Source organism: Lycorma delicatula, chromosome 6 (genome assembly GCF_047948215.1).
Source record: "Lycorma delicatula isolate Av1 chromosome 6, ASM4794821v1, whole genome shotgun sequence".
Classification (NCBI taxonomy): Eukaryota; Metazoa; Arthropoda; class Insecta; order Hemiptera; family Fulgoridae; genus Lycorma; species Lycorma delicatula.
Window position 1 is genome coordinate 51,745,627 of NC_134460.1, and position 19,406 is coordinate 51,765,032.

The 19,406-nt window shown below is 31.3% G+C and overlaps 1 protein-coding gene across 3 annotated transcripts in view; it reads left to right on the plus strand.

Moving 5' to 3' along the window:
• LOC142327060 (uncharacterized) overlaps window positions 1-19,406 on the plus strand; it is a 90,118-nt gene that overhangs the window by 40,170 nt on the left and 30,542 nt on the right. For 2 of the 3 annotated variants that reach the window (XM_075369854.1, XM_075369856.1), the window contains exons 2-3: window positions 11,706-11,865; window positions 19,303-19,327. In XM_075369854.1, the coding sequence (XP_075225969.1) occupies window positions 11,758-11,865; window positions 19,303-19,327 (133 nt within the window). In that variant the 5' untranslated portion in view covers window positions 11,706-11,757. Of the gene's footprint in view, window positions 1-6,118; window positions 6,246-11,705; window positions 11,866-19,302; window positions 19,328-19,406 lie in introns of those variants that run through there. The other variant, XM_075369855.1, reaches the window with a different exon arrangement.

Here is a 19,406-nt window from a genome sequence, read left to right on the forward strand (position 1 = left end):
TCATTTGTTAACTGGTTTTATAATAATCTTCGATTAAGTTTCCGGGAAATGTCGTACGTGACTTCCATATTCCGATTAAAAAAAGAAGAAAACTATGATTTGATCCAAACAAAATGTAAATGTGTACGAGTGTAACATGCGTAAATATCTGAAAGGGAAGTCTAAATAATTGATAATATAGTTGTCATTTAAAAAGAAACTACAACGTAATTTCTGATATGCTGGTGTTAACTCGTAGTACTACCGCGGTGAAACATCTCAGGTCTTATATTGCTCTTCTAATTCTTAGTGCTATCATAATCAAATTAAATCATTTTTTTCGGGATTGTTGGAAAACAATTAAGAAAAAAATATTCCAAATTCATTTCTATCAAGTAAATTAAAATTGAAATGATTTAAACAATATAGGGTATTACATTTAATTGCTTATCTGTAACGAATTCCGTTACTCGGTCTATCAATCAGAATAATGCACAATAAAATCTGTTGGAAAATAAATAGCGATAAAGTTTTAAGGAAGTTACTTTAGTCATAAATAATAGAATGAGATAACAGATTCCAGCTATTCACCAATGAAGGTGAGTTATAAATAGATATGTATGTCCTTTTGTTTTTTTGGTTGTTTTACCCCAATTATTTCTTAAAAATCTAGTAAAAATGGAATTAAATTTATGGAATTCACAAACAAATATGAATAATTAAAATACAGCAAGAGGTCGATTATTAATTGAAACTTATTATTAAGGATGACCGGTTATTGGAATGCTATCGAAGAAATTTTTAATGAAATACTGTAATTTGTTGTTGAAAAAAGATTCATTCTTCCATGAACCTCTCTTTCGATGGGAGTTTTTAACTGAATGTCTTATATTTTAGTCGTTGAAGAAAGATACTCATCCTTCAGTTCCTTATAGCCAGAAGTTCCTTCTTCCTTCTCTTCGTTTACTTCCGTTCATTTTTTATCCTTAATAATTCTTGATTGAAGACAATCTCTAAGTAGAGTATGTCCCGAACCGAGAAATGTTTCCTTGATTTTTATCATCTTTATCAAATTCTGCCTTCTACCAGTCTTCTTGATACTTCTTCACTTCTTATTTAGTAAACCGATTAAAAAATTTTTAACAATTAATCTATAATTTTAGGATTACGACGGAAACGATCGGCTACACTGCGATGAATAATGTTTTGATTTTCAATTTGCAACGGACGATGAAACTGTAACTCAAATACAAAATACAAATTTAAAAAAATAATTAATTTTCTGGTGAAGAAAAAATTTAAAATTCTAGCTAGTTTTCAAAACAGAATAAAATGCCTGGATCATTAAAAAAATCTTACGTTGGAAATTATAAGCTATTATTTTACAGTACGTTCGAAAAGTTGCTGTACAGTATGCTTTACAATTATGTGGTACATTCTGCTATTTCAGCGTTAGGTTGGTTGATCTACAGATTCGTTTGGCGTTGCCCAGTAATAAATAAACCAAGACATCAGTTGTTGAGTTCTAATTGAACGTGCTTCGTTTCGTTTATCAGAATCAATAGTTGCGAAAAATTTAATGGTTCTTTCGGTTGAGGAACGCATTTTTCTCGTTGAACACGTCTTTCGTAAAGGTGAGAAGTATACTGATTTAGTGAAGCACAAGTTTTCTGAAAAGTTTCAAAATATTCTTGTTCCTCAACGCAAATCAGTTCGAAATCTTATCGAAAAATTACGGGCAACAGACTCTGTTGAAGACGCTGATTGAAGTGGAAGATCACCCAGACGAAATGAACAGAAGGTATTTGATATTTTGGATGCTTTGGCCGAAAGTCAACGCGTAACTTAGCACAACAGCAAAACATCGGACTGGCGACAGCACATAAAGCTGTAAGAAAAGAACTGAAACTTTTCCCCCTGCAAAATAATGTACTGAAACCTATAGATCATGCCAAAAGACTAAATTATTATCAACGGTTTAAATTTTTTATTGTCAAAATTCCGTAAGTATCCTCGACATTACGTTTTTTTTTTTAGAAAGCGCGGTTTCATCTGGGATTAATTCATAAAATACAAGGCTGGTCGACAATTTAACCCTATGAAATTCACGAAGCGAAAATTGGAATCTGGGTCGGTATGAGTAGAACACGCATTGTCGGTTCAATTTTTTTTAAAAATACAGTGAATAGAGATCCTTACTAACTTCATTAGTTAGTTAATAGAAGTGGAAATCAATCACGGTTGGTTCCAACACACAAGTAAGTGACTTTTTTTACGAAATGTCTTTGGTGAACGATTTATTTCAAGAAATTTAAGCCTGTACGGTTGCCCGATCTGACTACTCCAGATTACTTGGAGGTTTAGCCGAGACTATTTGGAGGTTTAGTCGGTAGTGTGCACTTAATAACATATATATATATATATATATATATATATATATATATATATATATATATATATATATATATATATATATATATATATGTTATAATATATATGTATGTTATAATAACATACATATGCACTTAAACACTTTGCGGAACCTGTTAAATATAATAACATACATATGCACTTAATAACACTTTGCGGAACCTGTTAAGGAGCCCGACATTGCCTAGGCGCCCGTAAATGGGGTTCCTCCATCTCTTTAAAAAAAAAAAAAAAAAAAAAAAAAAAAAATTTCATGTAGGGCAGCGAAACAAGCAGTGCATCTCAACAGATCACGTACGATTGACGAACTAAAAACCGTAATAACGGCATACATACGAGGCACTGCACTACATCAGCTTGTGTTTGAAAACAAATTAAAACGTATGCAGTGTTGTATTGATGTTAGAGGAGGTAATTTTCAACATATTTTATAAACTATTACAGTTATTGTAATATCCGTTTCTACAAAATTATGAAATAATAATACAAAGTAATAATTAAGAAATTTTTATCATTACACTTCCATAATTCCAGTGCACAGCAACTTTCCGGGCTTACAACATTTACAATATGAACAAGAAGGTCAGATCATTTAACCGGATGTTCATATCCGCAATTAATCTGATTAATCGAGTCCCTTTATAGCATTTCTTTATATAAGATGCCGAAGTATACTGCTTTCAGTAAAGAACTTCATATCTCAGTAACATGATGCTCTTACCCAGGATAAAAATTCCTTGTTCTCTCCGAAGGTTATGAACAAATCGGTGTCTTGTAACTGGAGAGGTCATATGACCTAACTTTTAGTTGGAGGGTCTCGTGCCACATTTTCTTTGTGATTGGATCATCCTTCTCGACCACCCGTACTTTACCACAGGTCAAGGTAATGTGAATCAAAGCTAGAGATTTGGTGGATCCATGGGAATTAATGCTTCTTCGAATTGATGAAATGGAGCGGAAATAACCAGGGATTGTACAATCACTGTAAGACGAGCAAGGTGCGTCAGTGTGTGAGCGCGTGCGTAAACGGTTTTTGATCCGCTTAAGAGCAACTAGATTTTTACCGGTTTTTTTTTTATATTAATAAATCGATTTTATACGAGTTAGGGCATAGATTTGATGCGGCAGTTTTCAAAAAAATACATATCTATTTCGAAAACGGTGCGGTGGCTGCTTTCCTAAATAAACCCCGTGAAAAGTTAGAATGAATTTTTCAAACATACTTGCAATTTTAACAAACAAAATTTATATAATAATTTTAAAAAAATCTTACCAAATTCTAGTTTATTTCCTCGAGCGCTTTCGGCTATTCTGCCATCTTCAAGAGGAATATAGTTATGATTAATATTATAAAACTACCATAATTGAATTTGACACAGTTATTTACACAATTGTTATGTTAACAATTGAGAAACTATTACAATACGGACGTAGTCACTTAGACTTTAACTTTTGACGAATAATAAAATGACGATCAATTTTTTTATATATAATTCAATTATTATAATTTTAATCATAAATATATTCCTCTTGAAGATGGCAGAATAGCCGAAAGCGCTCGAGGAAACTAAACTGGAATGATAACATGTTTTTTTTTTAAATTATATATAATAGTTATTATACCAAATGGTGCCTTGTTCGAAAAACTAAAAAAAAGTATTGTTTTTTTTTAAGTCGATATCTTGTAAGCTAAAAAGTTCAAATATCATACTGACAAAGCGAATTATTGCTAAATATGGGTCTATTAATTTATCGATAATAATTTATTCCAAAAGTTGTACAATGTGGTGGTCAACTTTATCGGTTATATCTCCGGAGATAACAGATCGAATTTTTTTTTAAAGACGCGTCTTTTCGAGTACTTTTAAGCTGTACTTTTTAAAATTAGATAAAAATTTGTGAAGATATTCAATTGTTTGAAAGCAAAAAATTGTAAGTATATTTGAAAAATTCCCTAGACTCTCCTAATTAACCGATTTAATTTTTTTTAAATACATTTGAAAGTTTGAGTGCTATTTTATACGTGATTAAATTTTCCAATATCTAGAGACTTTATTTCAGGTTCAACACAATTTGAAAAAATCGGATTTTTTTTTTAAATCTGGATTGGAAAATTGTTGTACAAAAACCGTCAGACTGATTTTGTTGAAATTTGATGTATTGATTTCTCTAATCAAAACGTTCTTTGAGACAAAATCTGAAGGTCCTATGTGTTAACATTCGAAAAAAGTTCCCCAAAAAATCTTGTTTTTTTTTTTTCATTTTTTTGACAGTTACTGCTATTTTTGTATCAATAATAACGTATTTTTCGATTTTCAACTGATGATATTGTGTGTAAAATTTAATAATAAAACATTTTCCCGTCGATCTTTTCTCTAAACTGAACAGATATCGAGTTATCTAGGGAAATAGGAGAAAAAAAATGATATTTTTACATTTTTTAAATAAAAATAAAGTACACCTTTTTCAATTGGTGCATAACGAAATAATCATTTCTAGTGATATTCCAGAGGCGTTAAAGCAAAAATTAGCGCTAATATAAAAAGTCAAAATATGCCCATTTTAAAATAGATACGGCCTGGACCAGTGGTTACCAAACTTTTCGAGTCGCGGCGCCCTTTTTCAATTAAAATTTTTCCATAGCGCCCTACCCTAAGTAAAAGTATGATTACTTGTAAGTAAGAGATAAAAATAAATAAAACTTGTGGTTTACACGAGTTTTATTTATTTTTACTTTATTTTACTTTATTTTTATTTTTTACTTTATTTTTTCATTATTTTTTTACTTTATTAATATTAAATTAATAATTATAAATTTCTTGGTTCAATTAATTATGAAACTTTTACAATATTTCGTGGCGCCCTTTTGAAGAGGCCGCGGCTCCCCAGGGCGCCTCGGCACACAGTTTGGGAATCACTGGCCTGGACTATAATAGCTGATCTAACCTCAAACGTACAGGAGTTTTATGAATATCGGTGTATGTGATATCAGCAAGTGATCACTTACATGAATTCTTTGAAATTCTAAATTATCCATTAAAAAAAGCTTTCCTTTGGGTCTAAGCAAAGTTATCAGACTAATAATTTAAAGTACAATTAAATAGCCGAAGGTTGTGGATGAACTCATACTTAACCACCCTTCTTTCTTTCATGCAGTACTATAAAGCACATACAACAATCTTTTCGACGAAGTCCATTTTGATTATGACAAAAAAGGGAAGACGACTGAAACAATGCACCAGCCGGTTTTCAACACTCATGTCCTTACTACAAATCATAAGCGAACAACCGTGAGGAAAAAACCGTTCGTGGGCAGAGTACTTAATAACTCGGATGCCTACTTGATAAACCCTTCTTATCATCTACTTTTTAATATTATTTAATACTAGGAAAATATCCCCAAAAGTTGGGGAATTTTGGATTTTCATTGAAAACAGGAAATTTTTAAATAAATAAGAATTAATAAAAATTAAAATTAATTTTGAATGATAATACTCGTAAATGTATTGAACTCTAATAACCAAAGGTCAGTATAATGATTTTAACCAATACTGATAAAGTAACTTCTTAATAATAAATTATAAAATTAATAAAAAACCGAATTTATCAATAAATAACAATCATCAGATTTTATAAGAGTATTTGACGTAAATTGTTTACTTACATAGTGTAAGGACAGAATGAAATCGGAGTGATTTCGTAAATCTTAAAAAAACATTAACGGAATTTATTCTAAATTTAGTTATAATACTTCGATAAGATTCAGTCAGTTCTATATTAAACTTTACTTCTTCGAGTGATGCGTGAACTTATAAAATCATGTTTATATTATAAAGGTGTGTATAAACAAAAAAAATTATTTTCAAAATATTATTATGAATATGCAACTATTATTTTTAGTAATTAGTTATTCTACATATAAGTTAGACTGATTTTTTTTTAATGATAAGATTCTAGACGTGATGGCTGTTTTTAAATGGTATTAATTAAATTTCTTTTATTTTGTTACAACTAAATGTCACAGATATAGCATTTATAAACATGATTGTATATCGATTATTATGAAATGAATATCTTTAATAAGGCACATTATCGCACTATTATAATTATATATTACGTTAAAATAAAGCATAACTTAAATAATATCATAATTGATTATTTATGATAATATTTTTGACTTGAGATATTATTACGTTTTCTTTAACGTTTTAATGTCATTTAAATTTGCGATACACGGTATCATCTGAGAATGGTATTGTATCTAACTGTTGAAGATCCACCCGACATACAAGTCCACCATATCTTTCGCAGCAAGTAACAGCTCTTCACCGATTGTATGAGCTTTTCCACACTGATATTCACTAAAAAATATGCTTGAACTCTTTTTTGAGTACTTTACTCAAAAAGCATTTTTTCTTACAAAGAAAACATAATTTTCTTTGTACTTTTTATTTCTCACAATTTTCTGATAAAGTAATCCTTAGGCTTGTTTTCGAACGTTGAATGTTTAAAACTAAAATCCCGTTTCATGGGATGCTTATGGGATGATCCCGTTTAACGCTTTGGTTTGAAAGAATTTCAAAGCAGATTATAGATTGAAATCGTGGCTCATTGTTTACATCCGTGATAGTAAATCCAATATTAATGTGTTCAGGATCATATTTTCTTACAACTTTTTGTAGAAAATATGATGAATTTGTAGAAATTCTGATCCTCAAGTAGAGCTCAATGGTACATAGTTTTTTAACTGATGTTATTTTGTCTGTTGTTCTATTAAACCACTTATCCGTGTCTATTTATATTTTATGCCGACTAAACTAAATCAAATTAATTGAAACGTAAAGTATGTATATAAGAAAAATTTCAAAGATACTTATGCTCAATTTCATCAAATGAAAAAGTAACACGATAGCAGTACATTCAGATCAAATTATCAAGAGTATTAAAACACCGAAAGCAACTGTATTCTTCTATCTGTAGAATAACTAGACCGACTCGCTTAAATGTTTGAGGAAAGTACGGCAATCATTTTATAAATTATTTATGTAATACTTTCCACTTACCAAAAATCTTTAATAGTAATGTTCGAGCGCTTTCGGATTATTAATCCATTCTCAGGAACGATGATGTGTTATACATTATAATTATTTACTTCACATATCATTAATTATAATAAATTGAATTTTATAAAAATACTAGCAGATCCGGCAATGCTTCGTTGTTGCTAGATTTGAGTATATATACCATATATATATATATATATATATATATATATAGATTAAATGAACACAATTGAAAGTTTGATAAAACATTAACAAAATGAACATTACGGAACTTCAGAAATTTTAATTGGAAATAGCATATGGGTTTGGCACATATGGGTCGCACATCCAACAGAAAGGTAACCAACCTTTATTCTGTCAGGAACGGTCGGACTAGAAAAGGTCAGAACTGGCGATGATGTTGGTACATCGATGTCATTCTCTCTTCGAATAATCCACTGTACAGAGGTGACTGACTGCGATGACGACTCTTCTTACTGGTAACTCTACATCAGCCAAGTCACGGCAAAAGATCACTCCTTTGCTAAATTTTAGCATCGTATAGGGCTCCAGTATCACTCGGTATGTCCCTATAAACTTAAGAGTTAGCAGTTTTCAGCACTGTTCTTCGTTATTAACTTGAACAAGCAGGGCGTCACTCCTGAGTTTTTTAGCAAATTTTGGAGACACAAACTGTTACGATGCTCCTATTTATTATGAAGGGTGAAATCTTTTCAAAGGATTTACCTCATCGTTGTATCTCAAAACAAGAAACCGTATACAAGAAACCTTTCCAATCTCCATAACATTTTTAGTTTTCTTACCGCTAGTTAAATCCTCGGTCGATAAAGTCGGTCGAAATCTCTTCAAACCCCCGTTTTTGTTGGTTTTTTCAAGCGGACAAACAAAAACCGAAAGATTTTTATTTTGAACTGCTATACGGTTTGCACAAGTACCGGCGATATAACGGACCACTCCACCAGAGCGCACGCGTACTGGGGCTAGAGCTAAATACAACTGGGCTCACCCAGGTGCCCGAGGACATCGTTTAAGACTCATTACATAGAGCTATTCCACCCATCGGCACGATAGTTTCCACCTTGGGTTACGGTCGCACTAGAGAGTAAGAGCAAGAAGAAAAAATGTAAGATATTGTGTAATTGTGTAAGGGTATATGTTGTAATTTATGTAGCGTTCTTGGTGTAGTGTATGTGTAAAGTGTTCAGCAGCTCTGCGTGTAGAGGGAAGAAAAGCTGCAGAGGCTAGGGCCGTGGGGACGCCAACCCCCAAAGTCTTAAAAAGTAAGACTCCCCGTCGGGATAATTGTATTTATAAGAACTTTTAAGTTTGTTAGTTTCTCAATATCTTTGTCGAACCACGATCACGCGACAATATATAATATAAACAAATTCGTACAATTCAATCGAAAGTACTTGATTTTCAAAACATGCTATTTTCCAAGTAATTTTCTTATAAAATTTTAAGTAAAACATACTGAATGAAATACTGAATGAATTGAATCTTTTTCAGAATCCCCTCCAAAAAAAACACGTAATTGTTTAATCAATGGGCCAAAAATCAATGTATTTTTAATATCCAATAAGAATTAGCTGGGAATATGCATGTTTCGAAATAGCAGGAAATAACTCAAAATAACAGGAAATATTGATATTAAAAACAATCCGGTTGGAGAAATAACCCAATAACACACTAATATGTTCTTTTATACCAGTCACTTTAAACATTCTCAGTATTAATATATTTTACATATTAAAAATATAACTATTGTTACTTATAATTATAGATATAAATAATAAATATAATCAATCAAACTTAACCTACGCCTTGCTTCGATCGCTAAACTCAACTAATTAACAGCAATTTTTTGATTATTTAAATAATAAATAAATAATCAGCGTCTCGGCCTGTCATCCGGAGGTCCCGGGCTCGAATCCCGGTCAGGTATGGCATTTTCACACACGCTACAAATCATTCATCTCATCCTCTGGAACATTGCCTAACGGTGGACCCGGAGGTTAAACGACAACAAAAATAAATAAATAAATAAAAAATAATGGAATAATTACTGAATTTATTAATCTAACCAAACTTAACCTACGCTTGCTAACCTCGAATAATTAACGACCATGTTTTGGTTATTTAAATAATAAATAATTGCCGGCCTCCGTGGCGCGAGTGGTAGCGTCTTGGCCTTTCATCCGGAGGTTCCGGGTTTTAATCCCGGTCGGTTATGGCATTTTCAAATATAAAAAAAAATAATTGCAGCAATAATTACTGAATTTATTTACATATTCAAAACATTACTGTTAATTAGTCAAGGTTAGCAAGCGTAGGTTAAGTTTGGTTAGATTATATTTATAAAGTAAATAAATATAAATGGATATGAGAATGGTAATATGGTTATATCTGGTTATTGGGTTATTTTTCCAACCTAGTTATTGTTAATCTCAATATTTCTTGCTATTTTCAATTATCTCCAGGTGAAAAACTTGCAAAAGTTTGGGAAAGTTTCTAGTTTACCAGAAAAACAATTATCAGAGCATCATCATAATAACTCTCTCAAAGTAGATGTACATGAAATCGGTTGATTATGTCATAAGGACATTTTGGATTATTTTTTTGTGTTCTGAAGAACATAAGAAAGAAGTCGTAATAAAAAAGGGAATCTGACAAGGATGTTCCCTATCCCGTTACTTTTTAATCTTTACATAGAACTAGCAGTTAATGATGTTAAAAAACAATTTAGATCTGGAGTAACAGTACAAGGTGAAAAGATAAAGATGCTACGATTTGCTGATGATATAGTAATTCTAGCCTACAGATTTAGAAGAAACAATGAACGGCATATATGTAGATGGACCACTGAATATAAAAATAGGAAGAGAAATCATTACGGAGGTTGAAGAATTTTGCTATTTGGGAATAGAATTACTAAAGATGGACGAAGCAGGAGTGATATAAAATGCCGAATATCACAGGCGAAACGAGCCTTCAGTCAGAAATATAATTTGTTTACATCAAAAATTAATTTAAACGTCAGGAAAAGTTTTTTGAAAGTATATGTTTGGAGCGTAGCTTTATATGGAAGTGAAACTCCATATAAATCGATCGGAGTATCTGAGAAGAAAAGATTAGAAGCTTTTGAAATGTGGTGCTATAGGAGAATGTTAAAAATCTGATGGGTGGATGGATAAAGTGACAAATGAAGAGGTGTTGCGGCAAATCGATGAAGAAAGAAGCATTTGGAAAATATAATTAAAAGAAGAGACAAACTTACAGATCCCATATTAAGGCATCCTGGAATAGTCGCTTTAATATTGGATGGACAGGTAGAAGGAAACAATTGTGCAGGCAGACAACGTTTGGAATATCCAAAACAAATTGTTAGGGATGTAGGTTGTAGGGGGTATACTGAAATGAAACGACTAGTACTAGATAGGGAATCTTGGAGAGCTGCATCAAACCAGTCAAATGACTGAAGACCAAAAATAATGTCATAAGGCACACACACACACACACACACACATTATAAATGACACACACAGACGGTTAAACTGAATCTCCTACTTTTTTTATGTGTTAAACATAGTGATAGAAATATTTTCATTCTCTTGATAGACCTACTAGTCTTTACAACACCTACTAGTAGTTATCTAGCGTCATTTACCTGATTTATTTTTTCAAGATACAGGTTTCTTGGCACAGCATTTTTCATTCGGTCGGCGGGCCTATGAACTTCTTTATTTTATTTTGGGCCTACAAACGGTCCGACCGAAATCTTGATGACAATAATAAATATATGTATACGTTTTAAATTTAATATTAAAAAAAAAGTTCAAAACTTGTAATGTGAGTATGTTGTAGTATATTAAATATTATTTATATAAATAATGAGATTTTAAGGGTAGAGCTAATAATTTAATTTGTGTTTATCAGCTTAATAAACTAGACTTTAAATTATTATTTTGGAGTCAAAATAACATTCACGTATAGGCATCTCAACTGATCTCTTTTAGATCAGCCATCGGATAGTTTCATAAACAGATCTATCTGTCCAAATTGAAACATTTAGCACCAAAAAAGCAATGACTCAAACAGATAAATCCTCATATCTTCAAATCACTTTCATTTTTTAAAGTGACCCTGATTCTTGTTGAAAACAGACTTATATAAAAATATGTTATGCTAATAATCTAACTGAACTCATTTTAAATAAATGCTATTTTGTTTCAGGTTATTTTACATAAAGGAAAAATTAAAAGAATTAGATTGCAACTGAAATAAAATGATAACAGAAATCTTAATATTTATATTGATGTTAACTTCACTGATGTCAACACTGGTTTGTCAAGAATGTAGTGATGAATGGTTGCCTGAATATAATGATGATCAGGTAAGCTAGACAGCCGTATTATTTCTCTGAAAAGTTTCCTCTATACTTTCTATGATGATTACTGTTTACCTTTCTTAACTTCATTCTTTTGTCACATGTTGAGGCGTTTTCTGAAACGCCTCAACATGTGACAAATCCCCATTTATAGTAGGGATTTTCCCTATTTTAAAAGGGGTAAGTAATAAAACTTATTATTGTACTCGTTGAGTTCAGTAACGCGTCAACATGTGATAAAAGAATGAAGCTAAGAAAGATAAACAGTATTCAAAATAGAAACTAATGAACTTAGCAGAACAGGCAATAGTAATTATTATTTTAATAACAATTTTCCTTCTATACTTACAGATCTATATATATATATATATATATATATATATATACGAGGGTAAGTCAATTATTATCCGCAATGTAGTTATAAATTTTATTGCAATACAAATAGGAAACTTACATGTACATAATTTTTCAACATAGTCCCCTTGCATTTCAACGCACTTAGTCCATCGTTGTACAAGCTTCCTGATGCCCTCATAAAAGAAGGTTTTTGGTTGAGCTGCGAGCCAGGAATGCACCGCTTCTTTCAGTGTTTCGTCCGAGGTAAATCGACGGCCCCTTAATGCCTCTTTGAGTGGACCAAACAAGTGGTAGTCAAGTGGTAGTTGAGTTTCTGGAGCTTTTCAGCAGTGTGGGCAGCAGTACGTGGCCCCGCATTGTCGTGCAACAACACATCTTTCGACAGAAGTCCTCGGCATTTGCTTCGAATCGCAGGCTTCAGCTTGGTAGTAAGCATCTCACTGTAACGCGCACTGTTTATTGTCGTGCCCCTTTCCTCATAATGTTCCAGTACTGGACCTTGTGAGTCCCAAAAAACCGTAAGCATCAGTTTTCCTGCGGACGGTTGGGTCTTGAACATTGTTTTGCAGGGCGAATTTGGATGTTTCCATTCCATACTCTGCCGTTTACTCTCCGGCTCGTAATGATGGATCCGTATTTCGTCACCAGTGCTGATTCTGTCTGAGAAGATGTCCCGATCGTTACCATAACGATCCAAGTGCTTTTGGCAGATGTCCAAGCGCGTTTGTTTATGCGACTGTGTGAGTTGTTTTGGCACCCATCTTGCATAGACTTTATGAAACCCAAGTCTGTTGTGGATGATTTCGTAGGCAGACCGTGACTAATTTGCAGACGATGTGCCACTTCATCGATAGTTACTCGACTAGAAAACCTTGTTACGTGCACGCTCAATGATTTCCTCATTTGTCCGACTCCTTCGTCCTGCGTAACACTTGTGCGACCGTTTTTGAATTTATCAATCCATTCGTAGACACTCCGTTGCAGCAACACTCTGTTCCCGTACTGTATCGAAAGTCTTCGATGAATTTCGGCCCCTGATACACCATCCGACCACAAAAAACGGATCGCTGAACGTTGTTCTTCTTTGGTGCAAACAGAAAGCGGAGCAGCCATGGTTAACGGCAGGGCAGCGATAATGGATCTAACCTAGCAGGATCAAACCTGTATAGATATAACCATTAAACCACGCATGCGTCATCTATGCAACACGACATTACTACCAACATAAACAAAAATATAACTAAATTGCGGATAATAATTGACTTACCCTAGTATATATATATACATTTTACTTTAAAATATTACCTTTATTAATTTCTTGGGCTAACCAGTCAACCCATTAACAAGCTTATAAATTATATACACAACGTTTCACTTAGAATTCTCTAAGCTTCCTCAGGTGACAATACACATTCATACACACATCATATAAATTCTCCTACATATTAGGAAATTTAATTGGTCTACCCATCCTAGATAACAATATTTTATCCCCACCCTTGTTGTAATAGATCCCCCGAATTTCGTTGGATTACATCCAACAAAATTAATTTGTGGTGTGTGGGTGTTATTTGCTGATTAATAAATGTGTGGAATTCTCATGAATCTTTGATGTTGTATTTATTTTTCCGATTATTTGTTGTAATATTTTAACCAAAAATTTGGATAACTTTTACGTCGTATACAGTTTACTTACTATAAGTCTTATCCGATGTACAAGCTATCAAAATTTTTGGTTAAAATATTACAACAAATAATCGGAAAAAAATAAATATATCAATGATTCATGGGAATTCCACACATTTTTCCACACCGATTAAACATTTTGACAATTTATAAAAAAATATCTGAGGAATAAGTTCTGTTAATGTCCAATAGAATCGTTTATAAGTTTTAATAATTTTGAAATGTTTTATCATACTGTTCATTAAACGTACCATTGTATACGTATTCTATGGTGTGATGTTTACTTAGTCGCTTTTCAAGTTCAATTTATCAAATTTTATCGTGTAGTAATACATAAAACGCAATATATTTTTAAAGTTATCATTATAATAATAATTCAAACACAGTAATACGAGAGTCGTTTAATAATTAAAGAGATAAATAACTGTAGAAAAAAATATTCTTTATTCAATGACAATGAAACTAACACTACTTTTCAACATAATTCCTAAATACATTTACGTACTACTTCTTCTATGTGCTCTCTTATTCCAGAAGTAAAATATTATTCATCTTGTTGTTGTACTATTCTTATACTGTATTTTTGACTTTCTCATTATTGCTAAACTTGAACTTGGTTCCACGTAAAAACTCTTTGAGAGGATCAAACAAAAGTGCGAGATCGGGACTGTAAGGTGGATGCGGCAACACCTCCCGATCAGATTTTTAAATAGCTTCCTGTGTCTTATGCGTTCGGCCATTATGTTGCAGATGGTAAAATTACATCGTTTGAAAGAGAACCAGGATATTTCGTTCCTATTGCGGTTTTCACTTTATTTTATAGCTTGTCATAATGGTATTCGCTATTGACTGTATATTATTCTTCCAAATAATCGCGACAAATTGGACCTTTTTAGAGTCAAAATACCGTTAGTATCACTTTACACGTAGGTTTTACATTTTTCCTGATGGTTAGACTCAAAAGTTTTCATTCCATATTCCGACGTTTGGATTTTGACTCAAAATAATAAATCCATGTTTCACCACAAGTTATCATCCTACCCTACTAAACGGCATTTTTATGTGTCTCTGTGTGCGCCCCCCTTAGCACCAGAATGTACCGATCACTAGCGGAAAATCCCGATTCGTTAGTACATGTCTCGTAGTGGTCAGGTATTATATATCGATATACCGTATATGTATATATATATGTGTGTATATATGCGAAATATGTATCGAAGTTTTGGGAAAATTTAGTATTTTCTAACGGATTCGAATTTTCGGACGAAAACCGCAAATATCTCGAAAACGGTCGGTCCTAGCGGTCTGAAAAGTTGTTTCGACCCCTCCCCGCAACCTCAATTCAATAACCTCATCCGTCCCCAGTGGTACTCATCGGATGATAATATTTTCAACTACCCCCGGGGCGACGTTCGGAAATTGGGGAGCGGGTGCTATGGAGTGCCACCGTAATTATCTCCGTAAATAAATATATCCGTAAATGAAGATCGGACCGCTCATCCGACCTTCAAGATTCAAACGCGTAAGTATCAACACGTCGAGCGCTGACTGTTTAACGCATTGGGTACACTCTTGATCTACCGGATCTTGGTTACCCGGAAATTAAATCGTTTAGCCCTATGTTTTGATTGTACTCACCCACCGTAATACGTACAAATCCTATCTTTCGCTAGATACGTTCAAACCTGTGCGCTAGCGCAGCTGTAAAGTATAAACTTATGAAGACTAAAAAGTAGAAAATAAAAAATATATTAAAAAAATATTTAAAACACCACTCTTAAATTAAACGCACTAAAATGTAAAAAATAATTTTAGGATGATATCAGAATGGATTTGACAACAAGCTTTGATGGTGATATGTAATATTATGTGAAAGTCATAGCTTAAAATTAAAAATTTGATATTTTTGCCAGTTTTTTCTTGTGCGTGATGAATGGCCTAAAGAGTGGGGTGCAGTAACGCATAAGAAAAGATTGGCAAAAACAAAAAATGTTTAATTTGAAGCTATGATTTTCACATAATCTTACATATCACCATCAAACAAACCTTGTTGTCAAATCCATTCTGAGATACCGTCCTAAAGTTATTTTTTACCTTTTAGTGCGTTTAATTTAAGAGTGGTGTTTAAAAAACTTTTTACATTTTTTATTTTTTAACGTGATTGCTTTTATTCATAAAATAATCAACTATAACCAGAATGTAGGTACCGGAATGTACAGATCACTAGCGGAGAATCCCGATTTGTTAATATCAATTTCTAGAGTAAAATTTCTAATTTAACTTTCGTTATATCAATTTTCATCATCAAAAAAAGAATTTTTACACAAGAGGTAATCAATTTTGGACGCCTAATAATTCCATTCCGAGACGATGCCCGCCAGGGCAACCCGCCCGGAGGGCCTAGCTGCAGAGGCTTGCCATAGGCACGCCTCCGCAGGTAAGACAATTAATGCGATATTCGAAAGCGTCAATCGAAATTTCCCCTGGTCTTCCGCTACGATGAAAATCGGTAACACTTGTACTGTTCGATCCACTTATAAAACTTTTCACTATTAATGAAAATTTTTACATATTGTTTTAGTGAATTTCAACCGACTTTACGCCTTCAGAAAATAAAAATCTTAACACAGCAAACTGTTATTCTGCGGTATATGTTTCAAGCGGAGCCGACATTTTTAAATAAACAAAAGATGTTATAATAATGGCAATTCTTTTGAAACAGTTGATATTTTCTATGTCAGATTTCCGACTTGAAAGTCACACGATTTCAATTTATTCCGTAATGTAGTTATTTCACTTTTACCATTTGTCTCTTCAATTATTGAATGACCTTCGCAACAAATAATAAAATAAGAATATTATTAATCGATCATTTATTTGAAACAAACACTTAATTCTTTTCAAATTTTATAATTCATTGACGCATACATGTACGCTCACACGTATATTCATAAATAAATCTAATTTTCAACTTTTTGGGATAATCATAATCAGTGTGTAAAAAAAGTTCTTATCATCTAGGATCTCTAAAATTGTAATATTTTTGAAATTGGTGAATTTAACAAAAAAGAAGTTATTATAAGTGTCGCCCATCTATAAGAATCTATTTCCACTGTCTTTCACAAAGCTCTTATAAAAATGTAAAACTTGTAATAAACATAAAATCATAAATGTTTATCAATCTAAAGGTCACGTGCAGAATGACTTTCCAAACATACTATACACTCGTGTACCTTTTAAAAAAACACCTTTATGTTATTTGTAACTTGTATGCAAAGGAAATTTGATGTAATCTTTTTTTTTTTAATAAACCATGATATGAGAAATTTATTTTATAAGCATAATTATTATTTCTAGTAACCATTATGATTGATAACTTTTTATTTAAGTTTTTCAAACATGGCGCCGTTGTTAAAATATAATTATTATAAATATAATATTAAAAACAGCTTACCAGTATATTATTTGATTTCCTCAAACGTTTTCGGCTATTCTGCCATCTTCAGGAGGAATTTATAATAATTTAGAATTAAAATATATAAAATTCACAAGATAAAATTAGGCATAACAACTGATCGTCAAAACATAAAAATTTTTGTAAATGTTAAAATTCTTGTAAATGTCATAAGTTAAATTAAAATAATTACGACTATTTTGTAAGTGTCACAATTGTTATAAGATAGATAAATAACAGTATAAGAAAATTAGTTAACAATTGTGACACAAAACGGAAATAATTATTTTAATTTAACTTATGACTTTAACATCTACACAATTTTTATCTTATGATGATCAATTGTCTCTAATTTTATCTTGTGAATTTTATATTTTTTATATTTTAATTCTTAATTACTATAAATTCCTGCTGAAGATGGCAGAATAGCCGAAAACGTTTGAGGATATCAAGTAATATATTGGTAAGCTGTTTTTAATATTATATTTATAATACTTTTTTATTTCATTAATAATTGTTTTAGTTATTTTTGTGTGCAATCTGTATTCTATATTTTCCAAACTTTTTTACTTTTTTCTATATTCTTAAAAACAATATATGTAATTTAAAGAGCAATGCTTTCGTAATTTTCTGTTTTTTTGTTTTTCCATTTTAAAATTGCCGCTAATTTGAAAATATATTTTTTCCAATTTTTATACAATAATTGTTTCCTAATTCTATTTGTGAAATTATCATTTTTTATTCTGAAAAGTTGTATTTTTAAATTTATTTAAAAACTGCATTCCTATCTTTTATTTTATAAGAATTTTGAATTCCAATTTGTTATTTATTTTATGATTAATCAAAAAAAAATTTTACCATTTTTTCCTTTTTATTTGTAAATTTTGTTATTATTTTAAATGTCTCTATTTTTTTTTTTATTTTCATTAAGAAATTAGAAAACATACTTATCTAGTGTATTAATAAGTTTTTAATACATTTGTTAAAGTTTTTTTAACGATTAAAATTATGAATTATTAAATGAACTAATTATGTTAATTATTTAATGAACTATGTTTTGTGAAAATATTTTAAATGTGAAGCTAAGTAATGGGGAGTCCATGGAAAATGCAATGATAAATTCAAAATAATTTTCCTTTTTATTTTATTAAGTGGAGTGTAACATTCTATCTTACATAATTTTAACATCGATTCGTTTTTACCAATAGTTACAAAATATAGAAATGAAATGGTTTTTTTTTCAAAGATCTGCCTACGGTCTCTGTGTTGAACTAACAAAATTTTGTTTTTATATAAAAAGCCAAATTATGACAATTTTATTTTTCAACATTCATTTTTAACTGAAAAATTTCACCGATTTTTTTTTCTATATATTATTTAATTGCAAACACTCCAGTTTTTCGAAGTTATCAGAATGAATGTAGGAGGCTAGATTTATGTTTCTGTCTTTTGTAGCAGGTGAGAAAATTGTACCTAAAGCTGCAAAACTTACATTTCAGGAAAATGAGTTTGAAAGTTACTGTGAATTAATATTGTTTGTTACATCATGTATGTAGGATTTTCTGGATCGTCTTCCTTTTGATTTCATCTTTCAAACTTTTTTTATTTTTTCATAACTCTGAACATGTTAATTTAATTTTTTTAATGCAGTCCACATCCTATTTTTTCAAACCATTGGATCTCTGGTTATTAAAATATATATAAAAATAGTTCTTTTTTTTCAATCTGAAAACATTCCTTATAGGTGATGGTATGCCAAAAGTACATTACGATTTTATAAAAATTACTTTTATTGGTTTTATGAAATTTAACTATAAATTTTATAATGTAGCAAACATGCATGTTATCTAAAATTACTAAATTTTGCTTTCAGCCTAGGCTGGTTTTTTAATGTGTAAATTTTTTTCTTATATTTTATAGAACTAATTTATTTTTTCTTATTTCAGGAAGTTTTTGTTTGTCCAAATACTGGTAAGTTGAAGTGCAAAATCATTTACTGCATTTTTTAAATCATCGGTTTCTAAATAAGTTATCACTCATGTACAATGCA